This window comes from Bidens hawaiensis, unplaced genomic scaffold, assembly GCF_021521415.1.
Source record: "Bidens hawaiensis isolate Kalapana, Puna unplaced genomic scaffold, B.hawaiensis_p1.1 tig00033516_1, whole genome shotgun sequence".
In the NCBI taxonomy this organism is placed as follows: Eukaryota; Viridiplantae; Streptophyta; class Magnoliopsida; order Asterales; family Asteraceae; genus Bidens; species Bidens hawaiensis.
The window spans coordinates 139,161-161,053 of NW_027495747.1; the positions used below are offsets into that span (position 1 = coordinate 139,161).

The 21,893-nt window shown below is 33.5% G+C and overlaps 3 protein-coding genes across 3 annotated transcripts; all 3 read left to right on the top strand.

Moving 5' to 3' along the window:
- Positions 1-3,670: 3,670 nt before the first annotated feature.
- LOC143584958 (UDP-glucose 4-epimerase GEPI48-like) lies at positions 3,671-6,948 on the top strand. Its single transcript, XM_077066869.1, has 9 exons — positions 3,671-3,988; positions 5,158-5,207; positions 5,299-5,434; positions 5,510-5,611; positions 5,694-5,921; positions 6,002-6,080; positions 6,197-6,279; positions 6,408-6,499; positions 6,607-6,948. The coding sequence occupies exons 1-9, from the start codon at positions 3,686-3,688 to the stop codon at positions 6,710-6,712; spliced, it is 1,179 nt and encodes a 392-aa protein (XP_076922984.1). The 5' UTR covers positions 3,671-3,685; the 3' UTR covers positions 6,713-6,948.
- A 3,540-nt stretch (positions 6,949-10,488) lies between these two features.
- On the top strand, positions 10,489-14,555 carry LOC143584970 (dynamin-related protein 5A-like). The gene is made up of 16 exons (XM_077066878.1): positions 10,489-10,633; positions 10,722-10,785; positions 10,863-10,967; positions 11,161-11,262; positions 11,361-11,411; positions 11,486-11,547; positions 11,625-11,715; positions 11,800-11,864; positions 11,943-12,137; positions 12,216-12,335; positions 12,427-12,497; positions 12,941-13,166; positions 13,606-13,656; positions 13,739-13,967; positions 14,032-14,171; positions 14,331-14,555. Exons 1-16 carry the CDS (start codon positions 10,505-10,507, stop codon positions 14,451-14,453), a joined length of 1,824 nt encoding a protein of 607 aa, XP_076922993.1. The 5' UTR covers positions 10,489-10,504; the 3' UTR covers positions 14,454-14,555.
- A 1,909-nt stretch (positions 14,556-16,464) lies between these two features.
- On the top strand, positions 16,465-19,836 carry LOC143584971 (origin of replication complex subunit 4-like). The gene is made up of 15 exons (XM_077066879.1): positions 16,465-16,587; positions 16,719-16,809; positions 16,906-16,962; positions 17,527-17,574; positions 17,678-17,728; positions 17,817-17,860; positions 17,947-18,010; positions 18,092-18,178; positions 18,296-18,387; positions 18,469-18,550; positions 18,937-19,022; positions 19,116-19,225; positions 19,303-19,395; positions 19,481-19,545; positions 19,645-19,836. Exons 1-15 carry the CDS (start codon positions 16,481-16,483, stop codon positions 19,807-19,809), a joined length of 1,242 nt encoding a protein of 413 aa, XP_076922994.1. The 5' UTR covers positions 16,465-16,480; the 3' UTR covers positions 19,810-19,836.
- Positions 19,837-21,893: the final 2,057 nt, after the last annotated feature.

A 21,893-nucleotide genomic window follows, 5' to 3' on the forward strand; every position in this document is an offset into this window, starting at 1 on the left:
ATTTTATAAAACAGTATTTAAAGGTTGTAAAAAATAACTAAAAGTGACAACATAATCATTTCCACATGTAAACTGCCAAATGTAAATAAACGACCGAAGGATGGTTGTTTTCATAATTGGTGATACATTGAGAACAATGAAACCCGTTTATTATGAATGTTATATCGTTTTACGTGTAATACATCAGTGTGTAGTTACCTTATATTTTTTAAATTGCAAAACACTAAGACCGAGGGTAGTGGGGGATGAGGGGTGGGCGCGGCCGTCTACGTGGCTCGCGAACACCGCTACACCCCTCCGGTGAGCGAAGGCGCGGCCGGCCGGCGTGGCTGTGGTCGCGGCTCAATATAGCCGTTGGAGGTGTGTTGACTGGTCAACATTACCGTTGGCCAGTTTAAATAATATTTATTTTTTTTTACCTATAAATAAAAATCCACACTTTCTATAAAAACTCAAACCATGCATTCTCTCTATCAAAACTTCTATTTATATATTTATAAATGGCATCGTCGTCATCGTCTTCCTATTCTACCGAAGAAGACGAACTCATTTGTCAAACGGTTCAAACGACGATAAGATTTTTGAGAGATCAAAATCGCCCCGAGCCCCATTGTTCTGCCAACCGCGTATTCGTGATCGAAAGACCGCTAACAAAACTTTGATACGCCACTATTTTAGTCCCAATCCCACATATGGTGAGGATAGTTTTAGAACCCCTTTTTCGAATGACTAGACGATTATTCATGCGTCTAGCAAATGAGTTGCCGGAGCACTTTGAGTATTTTCAACAAAGGAATGACGCTAGAGGTAAGCCCGGGTTCACGGCTACTCAAAAAATTACCGCCGCTCTTCGACAACTAGCGTATGGTGTTGGATCGGACATGTTGGACGAGTATCTACAAATGGCTAAAAAGACCGAACGCGATGCGCTTAACCACTTTTGTAGATGTATATATTTTTTTTACGTTTGTTTATATATTTTTCAAATATTTACATAACTTATATAACTTTAATAATTATATTTAGTGGCCATATCGCTATACAAGCGGAGATACTTACGTAGACCAACAATGTATGATATCCAACGCATATACGAGGTGCACGGTGAAAAACATGGTTTCCCCGGGATGCTCGGTAGCCTTGATTGTATGCATGTTGGTTGCGCTATGTGTCCCACTGCTTGGCGAGGTCAATTCCATCGAGGTGATCACCCCGGCCCTACTATCGTACTTGAGGCGGCGGCGTCACAGGATCTTTGGATTTGGCATGCGTTCTTTGGGGTTGCCGGGTCTAATAATGACCTCAATGTTATCGATCAGTCACCGATAATCGATGACCTTATCGACGGGGTAGAACCTCCTCAAGCATTTTTTGCAAATGGAGAACATTTCAAATACGGGTACTACCTCGTTGATGGTATTTACAACGAATGGGGGATACTTGTTCAAGCTTACGCGGCTGCAGTTTCTGACAAACGAAAGTACTTCACGAAGAAACAAGAATCGGCAAGGAAAGATATTGAAAGAGCGTTTGGAGTCCTAAAGAAAAGATGGGCAATGTTGGCGAATCCAATAAGATTTTGGACAAGGGAGAAGATAACGGAAGTCGTCATCACGTGTATAATCCTACATAACATGATACTAGAAGACGAGGGTAAAGCTATTTGTCAAAACTACCAAGGTGATATTCCAAGACAAGAATCGACGATCACCAATGAACAACGACTCGCCAACATAAATATCATCAAGAGCCGTGAGTTACATGGCAACGTTCGGCATGAGTTGGTCGAACATTTGTGGGATAGAAGACCCGATGATCTTGTATTAGACTATCATCAACGTAATGTTTTATATTATTATTTAATGTATTATTTAAAATAATTAAATAAATAAAAAACTGGATCAAGCCCCTGCTCACCTGGACCACTACACCCTCTGAGGCTTGGTTGAGGGGCTTGATCCATGGCCATGTCATCGCCTACGTGTCAGATTTTGCTTGGCTCACATGGGGCTCAACCAAGCCCCATTACCCTTAGCCTAAGTACAAATGTATATTATGCATCATATAGTTATCAGGCGGTCTATTTTTTATCACAAAGGCCACCATTATAGCTGATGTGGCAGCCCCTTAACGCCGACTTATACCGTGGGTTTTAACGTGGTAACGGGCTCTTTAACAGATGGAAGGTGGGCCACCCACTAATAATCAATCAAACTTTTATATCTTTTTAATTTTCTTTACCATCATATTAGCTAGTTAAAACTTGTTAACCTGTAACATCCAGATTAATGGATAAACTTATTTAAACCCCATTTGTCTACATTGCAATGACGTGACGCTTTTAACTAGTCATTTCCGGTTAAACTACCACACCACACATGCCGGGATTTATTTTATAATAATAATAATAATAATAATTGTTTCTTTAACTAATGATTTTAAAGGAAGCCAACAAAGAAATGATAAGGGAGAGACTTGATGTATCATGTGATACTAGCCATATTCTTGTGCGATGCCACGGGGTATGCATGCACACACGATATCGAACGCGTAATCGGTGTTAGTACGTGACCGATATCACATCGATATGCGTGTAACCCAACAATAGTGTTCGTGTAATTCGACATCGGACGTGTAACCGGTTCGGTAAACGCGTCACACAACAGTTGTACGTGTGCAATCCAGTGTCGGTACACACGTGACCAGTCTGACCAGACATGGACGAAATTAACCTTTTTTGTATCACGTGTTTTAACAGTAACCATATCTGATCCATGACCCGAATCCACCCGACTCGTTTGCCGGCCCTAACTGGTAATCACGTAACACGTTATGTTTTTAAAATTAAAAAACTATAGCAATACCATACTCAAATTAAAGAGAATAAAATGTCCGTTTTCATGGTGTAATTGTTTTTGAAAAAATATTAATATGTTATAAAGTCATGATCATTTAAAAGTCATAGGGGTAGTTAATTTATAATAAGGGGTAAACGTGTAAATATTATATAAATTGACAAAATGTGATTGAAGTAAAGGAACAAAAGACTACATTACCATAAAATGTCATAAATTTATGCATTGTGTGTTGTACCTTGTGCATGGTTTTATGTGCCTCTTAAAATGTAAAAGGTCTTTAACTCATGCTTTATATATAGTATAGATATATTTGATTCATGCCCTCATCATTTAGTTTTAGATACACTAGGGTGATGCTGATAAACTAGGCGGGTATGTGGTTTTCACTAGTTGCATCCTTAAAATAAACGAGTTTTATCTCACCGTTTGTCGTGCTTTCAGGTGAGTGTTTCCGGACGCCAACCTTAGGTGTTAGTTTTTCCTGGATCGAAAAACGATTATATTCCGATATAGTGAATTTAATCAGTAGCCTATTTGAAAAACCCGTTTCCTCTTAAAAAATGATTTTAACCGCCGTAAATATATGATTTTAAGTTTTTAACCGACACACTAAGCCCATTATATATTCGTGTATCCAATAACATCTCGTTACGTCTCCTCCTTTCAATTATTAATATTAATTTTTGTTATCTTCTCTCACAATCCCAAAATCGATTAATAAACAAACAAAAAAACCCTAATTCCAATTCTTCCAATTCCAAATGTACCCCACCACATTTTGAATACCACACACACTATATATACACATATACATACATATATACAACATGAACATCATCACGTCAAACCCACCTCTTCATATACAATTACCATCATCATATAATAATAATAATAATCATAATAATCAATTGTACATAAAACCCTCTTCAGTTTCAGCTTCAATGGGCCAGCCGCAGTGCGTATTGGTCACCGGTGGTGCTGGTTACATCGGCAGTCATACTGTATTGCAGCTGTTGTTAGAAGGTTACAAGACGGTGGTTGTTGATAATTTTGATAATTCGTCACAAGTTGCTATTAATCGAGTTCAGAAACTTGCTGGTGATTATGGGTCTAATCTGTCTTTTCACCAGGTTAATAATTTTGATCTTTAATTTTACTGTTTTATAGCAAAATTAACAAACTTTATTCAATTATTACCTTTTTTGATCTTTAATTTTAGTGTTTTTTTAACTGTTTTGTATGTATTGTTTCATATTATTTAGTTATTTACAATTGAGTTTTTTACTTTAAATCTACATTTTGTCTTCTGTAACTCAACTGATTTGATGCTTACTTTAAGAATACAGTCTTTTCAAGCAAAATTAACAAACTTAATATAATTGTTAAGTTATTTACAATTGAATCTTTAATTTAAATTTACATTATGTCTTCTGTAACTTTAAATTTCCTTTTTTTTTCAATTTTTGATTTTAAGTTAAGTCTTTTCAAGCTAAATTAAGAAGCTTTATTCATGTATTACTCTTTTTTTAACTGTTTTGTATGTATTGTTTCATATATTTAGTTATTTACAATTGAATTTTTAATTTAAGTTTGCATTTTGTTTTCAATAAAGTAATTGATTGGATGGTTAATTAAGATATGTTTCACTTTTCCCAAATTTTTATTTTAAGTGCAGTCTTTTCAAGCATTATTAAGAAAGCTTTATTCATATGAATCTCTCTTTAAAAAAAAAATTTAATTGTATTGTATATATTGTTTCATAATTAGTTATCTGCAGTTGAATCTTTACTTTAAATTTACATTTTGTGTTCAATAAATTAGTTGATTGTATGCTAGAGATGGTTTCATTAGTATGCATATCTTTTTAAAGATTTAAGCTTGTTTTAGATTTTAAAAACTTGTGCTGATTTATATGGTAATTAAGTGATTTAGCGTCTGAAACTTAAATATGTATGTACATTTGAGGCCAGAAAGTTGAGTGCTTGATACAATTTCTTCAATTGTTAGGCTAAAAACCAAACATAATAAATTGGTTTAAAGTTTTTTTTGGAGAATCTGGAATAATTTATTTATTTATTTTTATGCTTAAAAGTTGTAATCTTGAACTACGTGTGTGGACTTTGATTTGCTGTCACAACATGATCATGTCTGTTATTATCTTTTAGGCTGTAATAAGATCTGCAGAAAGTGAATCTTATAAGCTTTGTTTAATTCAACTAAAATGACTTGAACCATGATAATATTTGCCATGTTGGATGACCATTAAGTAAAACTGTTTATATTTTAACTTTTACTGCAGATGGATATCCGGAACAAGCCTGCATTAGAGGAGATTTTTGCATCCACAAAGTATATTATTTTTTACAATCTATTCTTCCACTATTCCTTTGTTCTAGTATTTAATGAATTAATTAAATTAGATAATTTGGTGTGTATGCAGGTTTGATGCTGTTATTCATTTTTCTGGATTAAAAGCAGTTGGTGAAAGTGTGAAGAAACCCTTGCTGTATTATGACAATAATGTTATCGGTACTTTAACTCTATTGGAAGTTATGGATGCCTATGGATGTAAAAAGGTACCTAATTATTATTTGTTCTTCGTAAACCTGTTTAACTTAAAATGCTGATCTGTTATAAAACGTGTTATTCAGCTTGTGTTTTCATCATCTGCAACGGTTTATGGCTGGCCAAAAGAGGTACCCTGCACCGAAGAGTTTCCTTTATCTGCAGCTAACCCATACGGGCGTACCAAGGTACAAAACGGTCAACATTGTATTTGTTTGGCCAACCCAAAATATTATCATGGTCTAATGAATAAATAATCAATCTTTGCAGCTTATGATTGAGGAGATATGCCAGGATTTATATGCTTCAGATAATAGATGGAAAATAATATTATTGCGGTATTTTAACCCTGTTGGCGCACACCCTAGTGGTGACATCGGTGAGGACCCGCGTGGGGTCCCCAATAATCTTATGCCATTTGTCCAGCAAGTAGCTGTTGGTAGGTTACCTACACTTAGAGTGTTTGGAACTGATTACTCAACTAAAGATGGAACAGGGGTATGTTTGTAATTCTTAAATATATTTTATAACTTCGTAGAATTTGATCTTGATATTGTGTTTTACAATTTGATTTTCAGGTACGGGATTATATCCATGTTGTAGATCTAGCAGACGGACACACTGCTGCATTGAAGAAACTCTCGGACCCTAACACCGGTGAGTCTCTATTTTCTCTTGTTGAAATTTAAATGAAGAGCATAGTTTTTGCATTATTTTGAATTTCATACCGTGTTTTGACTTTTGACTTTGACTGTATGTTGTATCATTTGTAGGCTGTGAGGCGTACAACTTGGGAACGGGTAAAGGCACATCTGTTTTGGAGATGGTAGCGGCTTTTGAAAAGGCATCAGGAAAGGTATTATGAGTTTGAAATATGTTTTTATTTTCTTATTCAAAAATATTAAGATATCCGAATCTTGTCGCTGTTTACTTTATGCATTAGCGGTTATATATAATATCTGAATCTTGATATTATTTGTATAGAAAATTCCTCTTGTAATGTCTGACCGACGACCTGGTGATGCTGAGGTGGTATATGCATCAACAGAGAAGGCTGCACGCATGTTGAACTGGAAGTAAGTCAAAGAAAACATAGCCCGACTCGATCTTATTATCTATAAAGAGGTTTAACCCTTGACTTTTGAGAGATTATGCTAATAATCCATTGGCGTGTTAATTGCAGGGCAAAATATGGAATAGACGAGATGTGCAAAGATCAGTGGAACTGGGCCAGTAAGAACCCGTACGGTTATTTAACGAAAGAGGAAGATAAACAAAAGTATAAATGAAAACTGGACGGGTTCTCATTCCGAAATTATGGCAGTATTTATGTGGTTACTATGCGTCATTAGTTCATGAATCTTCCAAAATAGTGTAATCAGGTTTAGTGCTATGAGTGATGTGTTCTTAGTTCTTTCGTTATTTCTGTAATTAGTAGCTGGTTTTTTTTCTGGTTTTTATATAGATGTTAAGGTAGTGGGCTAACGCAGAATGAACAAATAGATTTGTATATCGAACGTTGGTATGGTATTTGTGTAGCAATCTGTTCTTTTATTCATTATATTAAAATTATTATTTCAGTAAAGATTTATGCTTTCTGCATCTATGCATTTGCTACTGTTTTGGGTTGGTTTCTTCTATAGTTTTATGTGTCCATGCTTTGTTTTTATGGTTTTGAGTTAAGGCGTGGTTATCTAGAGGTGCACATAAAACCCGAAACCGGTTTTTTTTTATACCTGCGTTTTTTAATACCCGACCCTACCCGTAGGTTACGGATAGGGTATGCATTTTAGTACCAAAACCCGTACCCGGACCGAACCCAATTTGTACCCGTTAATACCTGAAAACCCGAACCGGTTTCATACCCGGAACCGGGTTTTCCCAATACCTGATCTATACCCAAAATGACCCAAAAGATAACTTGAAAATGCCCGAAAATTACCTCTAAAAAGTGCAACCCCTAAAAAATTCCAATATATACCCGGGAAAAACCCCCAAAAATCCGAAAGTATAGTTTTTTCAATACCCGGAAATAGGGTGTTCGAATACCCGGTTATATACCCGACCCGAACCCGATACATGGGGTATGTTTTTAGAGGCAATACCCAGACCCGGACCCAACCCAGGTATTGCTAATACCCGATCATACCCGAACCTGGTTCCATACCCGAACCCGATTATTCTAATACCCGATTCTATGGTTATCTACCTAATTAGTAATTACACTATTTTAGAATTTAGACCATAAGTCAAAAAATAGGTGAGGAAGGCCCATTAGGCCTGGTCTAGATTAGTTGGGCTCGTCTAGCCCATTTCATTTTAAATCGGTTAAGAACACACAAGTTATTATGTATTCTTTTTAGTCTGAGTTTATCATGTTGATTCACTCATTCACATTCACAGTCTTAAGTAAAAAGACTACTACTAAATTCTTTTGGCATGAGTATGACAAGTGAATTGTTATTACTTATCTTATCTTACTCTTAAGTTAGACGTGTGTCAATCGTATCGGGTTGGCGGTTTGAATTGTTCAACCGAACAAAACCCCATATTTTTATTTGTATCAAAAATATCACTAACCACACATGACTTGTTTCACCTATTTAAACATGTCAAACTGGTTGATGGTTAGCAGAAGATAATAAAGTTGTAAACTTGTTAATCGAGTTGGTATCTTGTAAAAATGAGTTAAACAGGTTAGTGGTCAACTTGTTTAACTAAACATGTCAACTCAAAGAAGACCTGTTTATTAAACAAGTCAACCCGAATACTATCCATTATTTTTAAACGGATTAGATATGTCAACCCAAAACCTAATTATTTTTGCATCATGTTTCGGGTCGTTTTATGTTTTTATGTAGAATTTGTTGGAATCTACGAGACAGATTACTAGTTTGACTTGTGAAATCGTAGGTTATGCCAGTTTTACTTGTTTTTAGCCATGTTCCTAGTGTTATCTAATTAAGAATATATTGCAATTCATTGATGTTTACAAAGTATGAATAACCTGGTTGACACTCTATACATCAACATCAAACCAACTACAAAATTACATCAACAAAAATACAAGTGTAACTCTATTGAATAAATCCACACACGCGCTTTCGATATGAATAGAAAAGCATACAACAGTAAACAAGACAAATGCATGCAGACTTCAACTTCAAAAAATGATAGAATATGTTCTTTTAAATGTAGTTCTGGTTTTATATAATATCAAAATACTATGTTTCTTTCTAAATCAATATAATTAAGCATTTTAAGACATGACAAAATTTTACTCGGTTTGGATTCAAAATTGTGTCGCGACTCGTAGATGGGTTTTAGAGAGTGTGTCAAATGTGGTTGGGTTTTGACCCGTTGCCTGACCCGACACACATGTTTGACAATATTTAGTATTAGTATTGATACATGAGCAATTATAAAATATGTTTCGTTTCATCCTGAGAAATATTTTTTTTACCCCACATTAAAAGTTTAGAAAGTAAATAACTTATTGACTTAAATGTCAAAAAATAAACATTTACATAAAAAAAGTGCATATGAAAAAATAATGTAAACAAGACTGAAATCAAAATATTCTACAAAGATGTCCAGTTGATTTGTGTGTTGTATAATCACTTTAGAATAACATGATAAACTCTAAAAAGTGTAAAAACAAAAAATAATAAATATATTAATAAATAAAAGTGCATTTATTCCATGAAAAAAAAATGTGGACATTGATATACATACAACCTCAAAAGAAGGTGTTTTACTTAATATCAATCAATCAATCAATCAATCATGCCCAGTAAAATCCCACCGACAGCAAAGCTATAAGTAGGGTCTGGGGAGGGTGGGATGTAGGCACACCGTACCTCTATCCAAAGGAATAAAGAGGTGGTTTCCAGAGAGACCCTCGGCTCTAAGTACATGTGTATGAAGCAAAATAAAGGAAATCAAAGTTTAACAGTTATATAAAAACTACTACTAATTATAATAATATTAATAATAAGATCACAGTTTAACAGCTATATAAAAGCTAATAATAATTATAATAATAATAATATATGTAAGGGAAATACCATTATGGTATGTGACCTAAATAAGTTAAGTCTAAGCCCTAAGGTATTCAATTCTCTCTAAAAATCCTTAACTTTAATTCTACTTCTTCACAAATTCCTATCCTCAACCATGTCCTCGGAGAGGTTTAGGTCTATCAAATCATGCCTAATCCTCTCATCCCAAGTCAATTTCGGTCGTCCTCTACCCCTCCTCCCCTCTATAGTAATGTTTTCTACGGATCTAACAGGATTCGTCGTCTGTCTTCTCTTTACATGTCCAAACCATCTCAATCTCCACTCTCTTATCTTGTCTGCTATGTTCGCCACCCCTAATCTCTCGCGAAACACAACGTTTCTTATTCGGTCTAGCCTTGTGTGCCCACACATCCAACGTAGCATTCTCATTTCTGCTACCTCCATCTTCCGCACTTGTGCCTTCTTGATGGCCCAACAATCCGTTCCATATAGCATTGCAGGTCTAACTGCCACACTATAGAATTTTCCCTTTAGTTTAATCGGGAAACTCTTGTCGCACAATATACCTGTGGCTGCTTTCCATCTACACCATCCTACCTGAACTCGGTGGGTCACATCACTGTCTAATTCCCCATCGCTCTGTACAAATGATCCTAAATACTTGAACTTCGTTACCTGCGGGACCACCTGCCCTTCAATTGTGATCTGTGCGTCTTCATTGTCGTTTATCCCACCAAAATCATAGTGGAGGTACTCCGTCTTAGATCGGCTTGTGTTTTACTTAATATACATTACCTTAATAGGGGTTGGTTAGTAACGTATAGGTTAGCACCTCCCTGAAATATAAACAACTCTCACAAAATAACAAAATTTAAATTTTGACACTAATTTGATATTTAAGGAAAAAGTAAAAAGAATCTTCAAATTTACAAAAACAAAGCATATTTGTGTCCATATGTAGAGGTTTCTTTGTACTTAAAATCCACCTATATAAACTGTTCAATCCAGTCTTATTGCATATACATATGTAATAAATAATAAGAACACAAGCCTACTGCAATGGAGAATTTGATCAGTTTAGTGAACAAAATACAGAGAGCATGCACAGCATTGGGTGATCACGGTGAAGCGGCTTCATTGCCTACTCTTTGGGACTCTTTGCCATCCATTGCTGTTGTTGGTGGTCAGGTTAGTTATTCATCAAACATTCAATTTCCCATCTTTATTTTTGTTATTAGATCATAAAAAAATCTTGCTTTCGGTTATATATTCGCAGAGTTCAGGCAAATCTTCCGTTTTAGAAAGCGTTGTCGGCAAAGACTTCTTACCAAGAGGATCAGGTTTCTCTTTTTTATTATTTGATCAAAATCTTGAAGATCAAATATATAATTTTAACATATTTGTTTTATGTATGCAGGCATCGTTACTAGACGTCCACTTGTTTTGCAGCTTCATAAGATAGACAAAGGCCAAGAATACGCAGAATTCATGCACCTTCCGTCACAAAAGTTTTATGATTTCGGTATAAGCTTACTTCGTAAATAATGGGTCGGGTTAATTGACTCGTAAACACCTTTTGTTCATATTTTAACATTTTCTATAAATAGTTTATATGTTAATTATAGTTACAATTATATAAAATGATTTAGGAGGTTGTATGCATATAATGTTTTTTGAGAAGTAGTGATAAAACTGTGGTGATTTGAAATGTGTAGCTGCTGTGAGAAAAGAGATTTCAGACGAGACTGATCGTGTAACGGGTCAAACGAAACAAATTTCAAGTGTCCCGATCCATCTAAGTATCTATTCTTCAAATGGTAAAATTTGAAAAAATATTCGACTTCGTTGCAATCGTTACCTAAAAGTCTATACACAATTTACAAAGAATCTTAATGAAAATTGTTTATCTTGACAGTGGTCAACTTGACTTTGGTTGACCTTCCGGGCCTTACAAAAGTTGCAGTTGGTAAGTACATCCAAAAAAAATATCAAGTGAAATGAAATGATCCGGTTCTATATTAATTTTTTGAATAATTGTAGATGGTCAATCTGAAGAAATTGTGCAAGATATCGAGAATATGGTCCGCGCCTACATTCAAAAGGTGGATTATAAATTCAGTTACTAAACAATATTGTGACAATGTATTTTCATTCGGTTAACGGGATTTTCTTGATGCAGCCAAACTGCATTATCTTGGCAATTTCACCTGCTAATCAAGATCTTGCCACATCAGATGCGATCAAAATGTCGCGTGAAGTGGACCCCACAGGTACCAAATATGCAAATTATTAAACATAGTCAAGTTATTATAAAAGTCAAAGTTATGAGCTTTAAAGTTGACATGCCTCTTTAGGAGAAAGAACTATTGGAGTGTTGACCAAAATTGACTTGATGGATAAGGGTACAGATGCAGTTGATGTAAGTTGTTCTCGAATGATACATTGATCAGCTTTAACTTTTTTTTAAATATGTTTTAAAATTTTCTTGATATTTTAGATATTAGAAGGAAAGTCTTACCGGCTAAAGTTCCCATGGGTCGGGATTGTTAACCGTTCGCAACAAGATATTAACAAACGGGTCGATATGACATCCGCTAGACGTAAAGAAAGGGAGTATTTTTCTACCAGCAAAGAATACAAGCATTTAGCTTCAAGAATGGGTTCTGAATATCTTGCTAAAATGCTCTCAAAGGTTAAAGAATGTTTATATATTAAAACCGTACGTTTTCTTGAAATGAATCTTTATATATGACTTTATTTGCTCTTTCAGCATTTGGAAGGTGTGATTAAATCGCGCATTCCAGGTATTCAGTCGTTAATAAACAAAACTTTAGCTGAACTTGAAGCCGAGTTGAGCCATCTTGGAAAGCCTATATCTACTGATGCTGGTGTAAGTTTTATGTTATGTCTATTTTATAAAAAAATATTATGGATCTATTTTAGTTGGCATTGAATATTGATGATTCTGTACGAATATGCAGGGAAAGTTACTTCTGATAATGGATATATGCCGGGCTTTTGATCAAATATACAAAGAACATCTAGACGGGACGTAAGTTTATGATCCTTAACCACTCACATTTTTAACTCGTTTACTTACAAATGGGCCGATTTGGGTTAAGTATTTTTCATAACGTGTCACACGGGTAAAGGTTGATGAATTGGGAACGGGTTAAAAGCCACCAAAATAATATGTTGTTGTTGGCCAACAATTACAGTTGTCACACTTTTCGCCCTTTTTCGTGAACCGGTGTTAACTTTTTAAATTTTTTTTTTTTACCATTTTGCCCTTACAACTAAAGGACAATATGTGTAATTTTCACATACATAAAGGACGAAAACAATAATTTACCTATAAATAATTTTAAAAACTATAAAGTGGTTTGGGTCAACCCGGGCCGTTTTGCTACACACACACACACACAAAAAAACCTCATTTTGACTCGTGACCCGCCCATTTTTCCACTTTTAAATCTAACGATTCTCATTTTGTAGGCGATCCGGAGGAGATAAAGTATACCATGTTTTTGAAAGCGAGCTTCCTTCGGCTCTAAGGAATTTAAAGTTTGACAAGCAGTTATCTTTGGAGAATATCAAAAAACTAATCACCCAAGCTGATGGATATCAACCACATCTTATAGCACCCGAACAAGGATACCGTCACATTATTGAATCTTCATTGGTTACTATCAAAGGGCCCGCTGAAGCCTCTGTTAACGCGGTAACTAAAAAAAACCTTTTATGTACATGCAGCATAATGAACAGACTGGTCAAAACTAGTGTGGACTGAAACATGTCATTTTTGTACCGGTCAAAACGGGCCGAACCATTTGACCATGTTCTGTTTGACTGCATTTTTTTTGTTTGACCCATTTGACCATGTTCTGTTTTTGGTTTGACCTGTTTGACCATGTTCTTTTTTTGGTTTGACCCATTTGACCAACTTCTGTTTTTGGTTTGACCTGTTTGACCATGTTCTGTTTTTGGTTTGACCCGTTTGACCATGTTCTGTTTTTGGTTTGACCCGTTTGACCATGTTCTGTTTTTGGTTTGACCCATTTGACCATGTTCTGTTCTTTTATTTGACCCACTTGAGAAAACACATTTTTTATTTTTCGAATATCGGTTTTGGAAAAGAAGTTAACTTTTCAAGATTTTAGGTTGATATCATCTTAAAGGAGCTGGTTCGAAAAGCCATGAGCGAGACAATGGTGTGTTTTTTACTTTCTTGTAACAATTTCTTGTTTTTTCTATAAAAAATGTAATTTTTTTATAAAAGGATTGTTTTGTCAGGAGCTAAAGCAGTACCCGAGTTTAAGAAAAGAAGTGGAACAGGCTGCAAACGAGTCACTCGAAAGAATGAAAACCAAAAGTAGAAAGGCCACACTTATGCTTGTTGATATGGAATGTTGCTATTTGACTGCTGACTTTTTCCGGAACCTTCCTCAAGAAGTCGAGAAAGGAGGGAATCCGACACAATCCATTTTTGATAGATATAACGAGGCGTACCTTCAACGAATAGGTGAGCTAGTGGATTTATTAATATTTTCATTTTGTGGGTCCTAATACTAGGAATATGAAAACAGGTACCACCGTGTTGCAGTATGTGTATATGGTTCTTTCACGCTTGGTTAACTCGATTCCTAAATCCGTGGTTCATTGTCAAGTGCGTGAAGCTAAACGCAGCTTACTCGACCATTTTTTCGCTGAGCTGGGACGGAAAACTGTAAGTCACTCATTGTCTACTATGTAACATGTTACCAAACTATAAGTGTTGCATAAGTTGTTTTTTTATATTTCAAATAAGTTTTATGTTTCAAAAAAGCTGTTTTTTTTATTAACAAATTATCAAAGCTAATATATATTTTTTTTACTTTATTTGCAGCCAAGTCAATTATCAAAGCTGTTGGATGAAGATCCCGCGATCATGGAGAGGCGTTCGTCATTGACGAAGAGATTGGAGTTATATAGAAGTGCACAGATGGAGATTAATGCAGTTTCATGGTGAAAATTTGTTATTTGTGTCTCAAGTTCTTTGCATTAATATGTTTGTTACTTATATGATTTTAGAACAAAAAATCAGTTGCTATGCGCGAAGTGCAAAGTAATTTGGTTTTTTATTTATGATAATAGTAATTTATGAATTAGGTGTTGTGTCAATGGACAATGTATCAAGATTCTCTATATTTTATTATATCTATAATTTTCTAGTAGTATTATTATACATATTTGATAAATGCTAGATATTACTTGCATGCTCAATGTATAATAAAATGTGAATAGAGATTCTTTATTGAAAAATGAAAATCATGCATTCATTTATATTTTGGCCAAATATAATATCAGAGATAAATTCAATGGGTTGTATTGTTACATTTTTATATATCACGGTTAAAGTAGTAAGAATATGGAGAAAGTTAATGTACATTTTAAATTAACGTGCTAACTATGAAAATAGAATGGTATATTATTATATTTATATTTACAAATAGTGTAATTACATATTATAATTACACTACTTGATTCTCACAGTTAACACACTAATTTAATCTATATTCGATCCAATTTTATATATCCTCATCTAAACTTAGTAAAATATCATATTTCTCTTAGTCGTGCTTTTATAATCATTGCATATTATGCATAAAAAACTAAAGAATAAAGAAAATAACATTTTACAATTTTAAAAGGAATTTACTTATCATGCCTTATCTATCTTGAAACATCATAGTGATATTATCTTATTGTGAGATGACATTCTTTAAACCAGACTACTCAAACATCACCGACATACGATCCCATACATAAATAAAACAAGATCTTATACGATCATGTGTGTCGAAATATATTACAATACTGTTTAAAAGTGATTTCTAAAAGTTATATGACCCACCCCTACAACTTTATTAAACCGACTTTTCGTGTTCATGTTCTGTTAAAGTTATTCGGTTTTGTGTTAGGGGTGTGCATGGTGCGATTCGGTGAGGTTTTGAGCTAAAACCAAACCTGAAACCGTTCGGTTTAGGTTTATTATGTTTTCGTATTGGTTTCGGTTCGGTTTTTATGGGTTTGTCATTTGAGCTTGAAAATTTTAGGCCGAAAAAAAAAGGCCGAAAATAATGAATTTAGTTGTAAATAATTTCGTTAATCATTAACTAACTAACTAACAATTATATAGTGTTTGGATCGAATACATATGAAATTAACGTGTTAATTGTTATAATCAATTTGAGTAATTATATATACAAGTAGAGTAATTATTTAATTACATCATGGAGTAATGAGTAATTACATAATTACTCTATGATGTAATTACATAATTACTTTACTTGTATAAATAATTGCTCTACTTGATTATCACAATTAACACGTTAATTTATTTATACGTTAAACAACCCCCCCCCCCCCCAAATATTATATACTTGGCCAAAATATTTGAGTTATATATTTAGGGGAAGGTTAACGTACAAATGAAATTAGCATGCTAAACGTGAGAATCAAGTAGAGTAATTATGTATACAAGTAGAGTAATTATCATAGAGTAATTATATAATTACTCTACGATAATTACTCTATTTGTATACATAATTACTTTACTTAATTATTTAGTTTAGCACGTTAATTTCATTTGTATTTGATCCAAACCCTATATATTTATTAATTTCTTAAAATAAAACATAAAAAAAATAAAAATATAGAAACTCTGTTCGGTTTGGTTCTTCAGTTTTTATTACATGCAAAACCAAAACTAAACCATAGCCTTTTACAAAAATACATAACTAAACCGTCAGTTTTTATTTCGTTTTGAATTCTTCGGTGTTTTCGGTTTCTTGCTTACCCGACTACGGACTACCCCCTGCTTTATTTCATGTGATACGGCCCAATACATGATGGGCTTATTTAACTACTCTGAACTGAACCCATCCCGCCATCACCACCGGACAATAATAATATTTTCCCGCCATTTTAATCTACCACCGCCGGTTTGCTGATTATTAATTTAGCCCTAGACTTAACAGTCCACCGGAAGCAAAGATGGTTGAAAGAACAGTGGAAGAAGCTTTAGTACTCCTTCGTAAACGACTCTGTGATTCTGATTTCATCTTCTCCGTCTTCTCTGATTCACCCGATAGCAACTACAGGTTAAATAATAATAATTATATTTATTATTATTATTATTATTATTATTCAACTATGCTAATAATTTATTTATCTATCGATTTTATAATAAGTTTGCCCTAATTAATTAATTATATTTATGAACGAATTACAGTAAGTTGAAATTTATAGTATCAAGTTCGGTGACTGAGGCCTGTAACAATTCATTACTGCTTCTAGGTCCTCGAGGATGCGGTAAAATTGCGGTACAGTTTCTACGTTTTCGATTAATTTGCTTTTAATTTTGATAGTATGTAATGTGATATTGTGATTTGTTTTTTACTGTTAATTGTTGATTTTAGGTTTTGGATCTTGTTCTAGAAGATTTGCTGAAAGAATATCCTGACATGATATCAGTGGTATGTAATTATGATGAATTTGTGTTAAAATTATATTTTTTTTACTATGAAGAATGTATATATAAATATACTTTAAACATGTTTTTCTAGCTCTAAATAATTTTTAAGTGGGGGTGAGCATGGTTTGGTTTGGTCGGTTATTAGCCTTAAACGAGGCCAAAACCGAAGTTGTCGGTTAATCTGTTTCATTAACTAATTGGTTTTCGGTTAGTCGGTTTGGTTTATTCGGTTAGTTTGTTTGTTTTCGGTTTTGTTTGATTAATTTCGGTTAATAACGAAAACCAAACTTGGGCTAAAATATTTGTTTAGTAGTACTTGAAATGGAGGTATATAACATGAAATGGAGGTATAAAAGCTAGAAATATATGAAAGTAGGAATGGTTCGGTTAATTTCGGTTAATCACGGGTCCAAAAAAAACCGATAACTGTTTATCAGTTAGTTCGGTTTTCGGTTTGGTTTTGTTGGCTTTTGGTTCAGTTTCGGTTAGCGGTTTGGTTATTGCTCACCCTTAATTTTAAGCACAATGATTAATGTCTAATAAGCTTCTTTTGTGACTATATTAGATTAAACTGAATGGGCTTTTGCACTGTGATGATAATTGTGCTCTAAAGGTGAGATTCTCAGTTCTAACTTTTTTTTTTATCTTTGTAAGTTATGCATTGGTTTCTGTTTTAGTTTTATATCTTTGACTGAGTTGTTTCATGTTTGTTACAGGAAATTGCTAGACAATTGTGTATAGAGCATGAACTGATGTTCTCCAAAGTGGTACTATCTCAAGTTCACCCTTGTTTAAATGATGCATATGATTACCAATATACTTGCAGTTCATCATCACTTTTTAAATTTATTGCAGGCGTCATCTGATGATAATTCTCAGTTCATGATAGCCATGTTACGGTCAGCATCTATCCGTATTTTACTTTTATTTTCTGTATTGGAAGGAGTAGTTGTGTTGATTTCTTGATTATGATCTTTATCACCAGCGAATGTGGATTAGCACACAAGACAGTAGTTTTTGTGCTGGACGAGTTTGACCTTTTTGCTCAGGTAATGTCAGCAAACGAGTTGTAATAATGGGTTGTTTTCTTTCATCCTCAAGGTTTGGAATTTACTATTGTGTTATCACAGGGTAAACAAAGATTACTGTATAGCTTGTTGGATGCAATGCAATCTGTATCATCACAAGCTGTTGTCATCGGTGTTAGTTGTCGATTGGTATGTTATTAATGTTGCTCTATTAGGTTTCATTCATAGTCTATAATAATTTAATCTAATGGCTTCTATAATCAATGATAATTTTTAAAAATTATGATACCTGATTTTGTCACGTAGGATGCTGATCAGCTGTTGGAAAAACGAGTGAGATCTCGGTTCTCACATAGGAAGCTATTGTTTCTTCCTCCCCAAAAGGATGATTTACAAAGGTGATTGCATTTTTTCTTTTTAGGTTAAATTTTGGTGTAATTTAGAAGTTGTTGCTTTAATACTTGTGTGTTCTCGTGCAGACTGTTGAAACACATTTTACTATTGCCAACAGATTCAAGCCTTCCTCGTGACTATGTAACAGATTTTAATTCAAGAATTTCAGTATCCTTTTTCTTTCTTTTTCTAGTGACATGGTTTTCAGTTTAAAAAGTCAACAAGATTACATTTAAATGTTTTGATTATTTATTTTTGCAAGAGTATGATTGATACGACCCCAAAGCTGGGTCAAAGCAGTTATCAGAATCTTAGGGTAGTGGCTAAATGAGTAGCTAAAATTTAGGGTCAGTTATGGGCCAGTTATTATCTCTATTAATATTGTTTTAGGGGTTTTTTGAAGGGTATGTTTATGTTTATCAGATTTGGGTTCTAAACCTTTGTTATTTGGAGATCACCCATTCTCGAAATTGGGCACTATCTGTACTTGTTTCAGTTTAATCAAAGAATCTAATTTTGAGGTTCTATCAATGATGTTCCTTGACATGTTGTAGAACATAATAGCAGACAAAAGATTCATTGAAATCACTGATAAATTAACAGATTCTGACTGCACTGTTAATAATTTTGTGAGGTTTCTGTAAGTTATTTCTTCTTAATGCAAGCTTCCTTTTTGTTATCTTTTTCCTGTGATTTCTTTCATATCTTACTTGTCAAAACTTCATTTCTTTAGGTTTTCTGCTGTAAGTTGCATTGATTCTAAATCTGGTTACATGACACTTGAGAACTTCAAATCTGCACTTTCAACCATCCAAAGGCAGCCTAAGTTAGATTGTTTAAAAGGTATGATTTATATTTTTTTAATCAAATTCAAATTAGAGTTGTTCGATATTGTCATCATTACAAGGTTTTTGTTGCAGATTGCTCAATTTTGGAACTTTATATAATGGTTTGCATGAAGAGGTTGGAAGTCAAAGAGCAGGAATCATATAATTTTAATTCTGTAATGAAAGGTCTGTGCAAATGTGACCACACTTTAATCCTCTAATTATGCTACATTTCTTCAGTGTTATTTTAGTAATTCATTCTACATGACAGAGTACAAAACCATACATGATTCATTCAAGACTTCTGATTACTATTCACATAACGTATGCTTACGAGTAAGTTTTACTTTTTTGTATAGTTTTATATTAAGTTAGCACTTCAGAAAAGTCAGTTTTGGACTTTTTTAAATGGTTCTAATAATTTAAAATGTGCAGGCATTTGAGCACCTTCTTGATCGCCAATTAGTTGAGTTTGCAGATCGAGGACACAATCAGTCTATTGAATACCGTTCAGTGAAGCTGCTAATTTCACATTCTGAACTGCATCAAGGGTTGAAATCAAACCGTTCATGTCCAGTAAGTTATTTAAGACTTGTATGATATGATTATGGATTTGCTTTACCATTAATGATTGTTATTATGGAAAATAAAATTCATTGATTGAAGTCTCTTTTTATACAGGCTATCCTTCAGAAACTAATGGAATCATAAAGGTTAGTACTAGAAACAAGATGTGTGCAACATTGATATGATACGATGCATCTAATTTGTGTTTTTAGTTGATCTTTGTGTTTTGATTGTTGTATAAGTTGAACTATCGTTCTTAACCAAGTCAATATAATGGAGTGGTTTGACTTTTTTATTAGTAGGCATGATAATTTTAATTATTTTCTCCTTGATATACCAAAATCGAAATAGGTGGAAGTCTATTTCGGTCGTGGATGTAACTCAAATCACATATATCGAATGTACCATGCGACATTTGGATGGTTTATATTATTCTTGCGATTTAATTTCATTTTGTAATAGCAGACAATTATTATACTTTGATTTTCTAACACGTTGATCATCAAGAACCATATGGTGATCATGTTAACTGAAACTTGTAGTTACCCTTATTAATATTTTTGAAGGAAATTAAGATGACAAACCATGTTTTTGAACCTCAATACAAAATGGAGAAGACGAAGAGTGGCTATTTTCTCTCCTTAATTAATTCAGTTTGAATATTAAGATTATTATAATGACTAAAAGTCCTAGTTTAGTTTTTTAATCATATAAATGACTTATCAGACAACAACAATTTCTTATATTTACGTGAGTGGTTCTCTATATTATATGGATTTATTATGACTTGTGAATGAATGATAAAGAAAAAACACTATTAATAAATACATTAAAAGAAATACTATTCATACTTCATAATTTTTTTATATTTGTAAAAGTTGTTAGTGAGCAAAAAAGAAAATATAATGATAAATGTATAAAAAAAAATATAATGATAAATGTATAAAATGTATAATTTAATTGAAAATAAGACAAAATATTTTGATTTTTAATGTAATTAAAGAAACAGGAGACCTGTTGAAATGCTCTTAATTATCTAATGTGAAAAATATATTCATGGATTGATCAATCCAATCCACTATTATCCGTTTTAGAATACTCATTTCGATATTTTAACACCTTTTTACCAACAAATTTCTTACTTCCCGGGAGTTGAATCCAAAACCTTTAAATATTGAAAAAATTCCGAAAATAAGCGTTTATGAAAACAAGTTTCAAGTTTTAGGTGTCATTTGCAAGAGAGAAATATGTATTATAAACTAGTCGTGACGAGTAGTTTGTAGAACCAATAAAAACTTGTCATGTGTCCTTAAATTAACCGTAACGAGCACATTCACCAATCATTTACTCGTCACGAGTAAATAAGCTTCATGCCTCATAATCAACGTTCATGAGTAATTCATAAGTCATTTAGTCGCGACGAGTAGATTGTAAAGTTAAACTAGTCGCAACGAGTTAACTACTACTCCCTCCGTCTCATTTTAAATGTTCATTTTTCTATTTTTGGTTGTCCCAATTTAAATGTCAAATACATAAAAATTCAATTTTCAATTGTGCCCTTACTATTACATATACTAGATGTTTCATTTTACAAAACAAGTTTTTAGCCATAATAACTTAAAGGACATTATTGTCATTTTACAACTCATAAAATAAAATGATCAAACATTTCTTAAGTTGTGTGTTTTGGGTCCCATGACATTTAAAATGGGACGGAGGGAGTAACAAACTACTCTGTAGGGAATGTAAACCGGGTAAACTAGTCGTCGCGACCAAAGGACTTATAAATTACCCGTGGACGTTGATTACGAGGCATGAAACTTATTTAGTCATGACGAATAACTGATAAGTGTACATGCTCGTTACGGTTAGTTTAAGAGCACGTGGCAAGTTTTAATTTGCTCTACAAACTACTCGTGTGTTATTATAATATACTCATTACGACTAGTTTATAATAACTATTTCTGTATTTTCCTCAAACTTAAAATTTGTTTACATAAATATAAAACTTTATTGATTTGAGCTGCAGAATTTTTAAATATATATTTTGAAAAAGTATAACTTGATGTGAAGTCTCAACTCTCAACATAGACGCAACAACCGAATCTTTTGATATG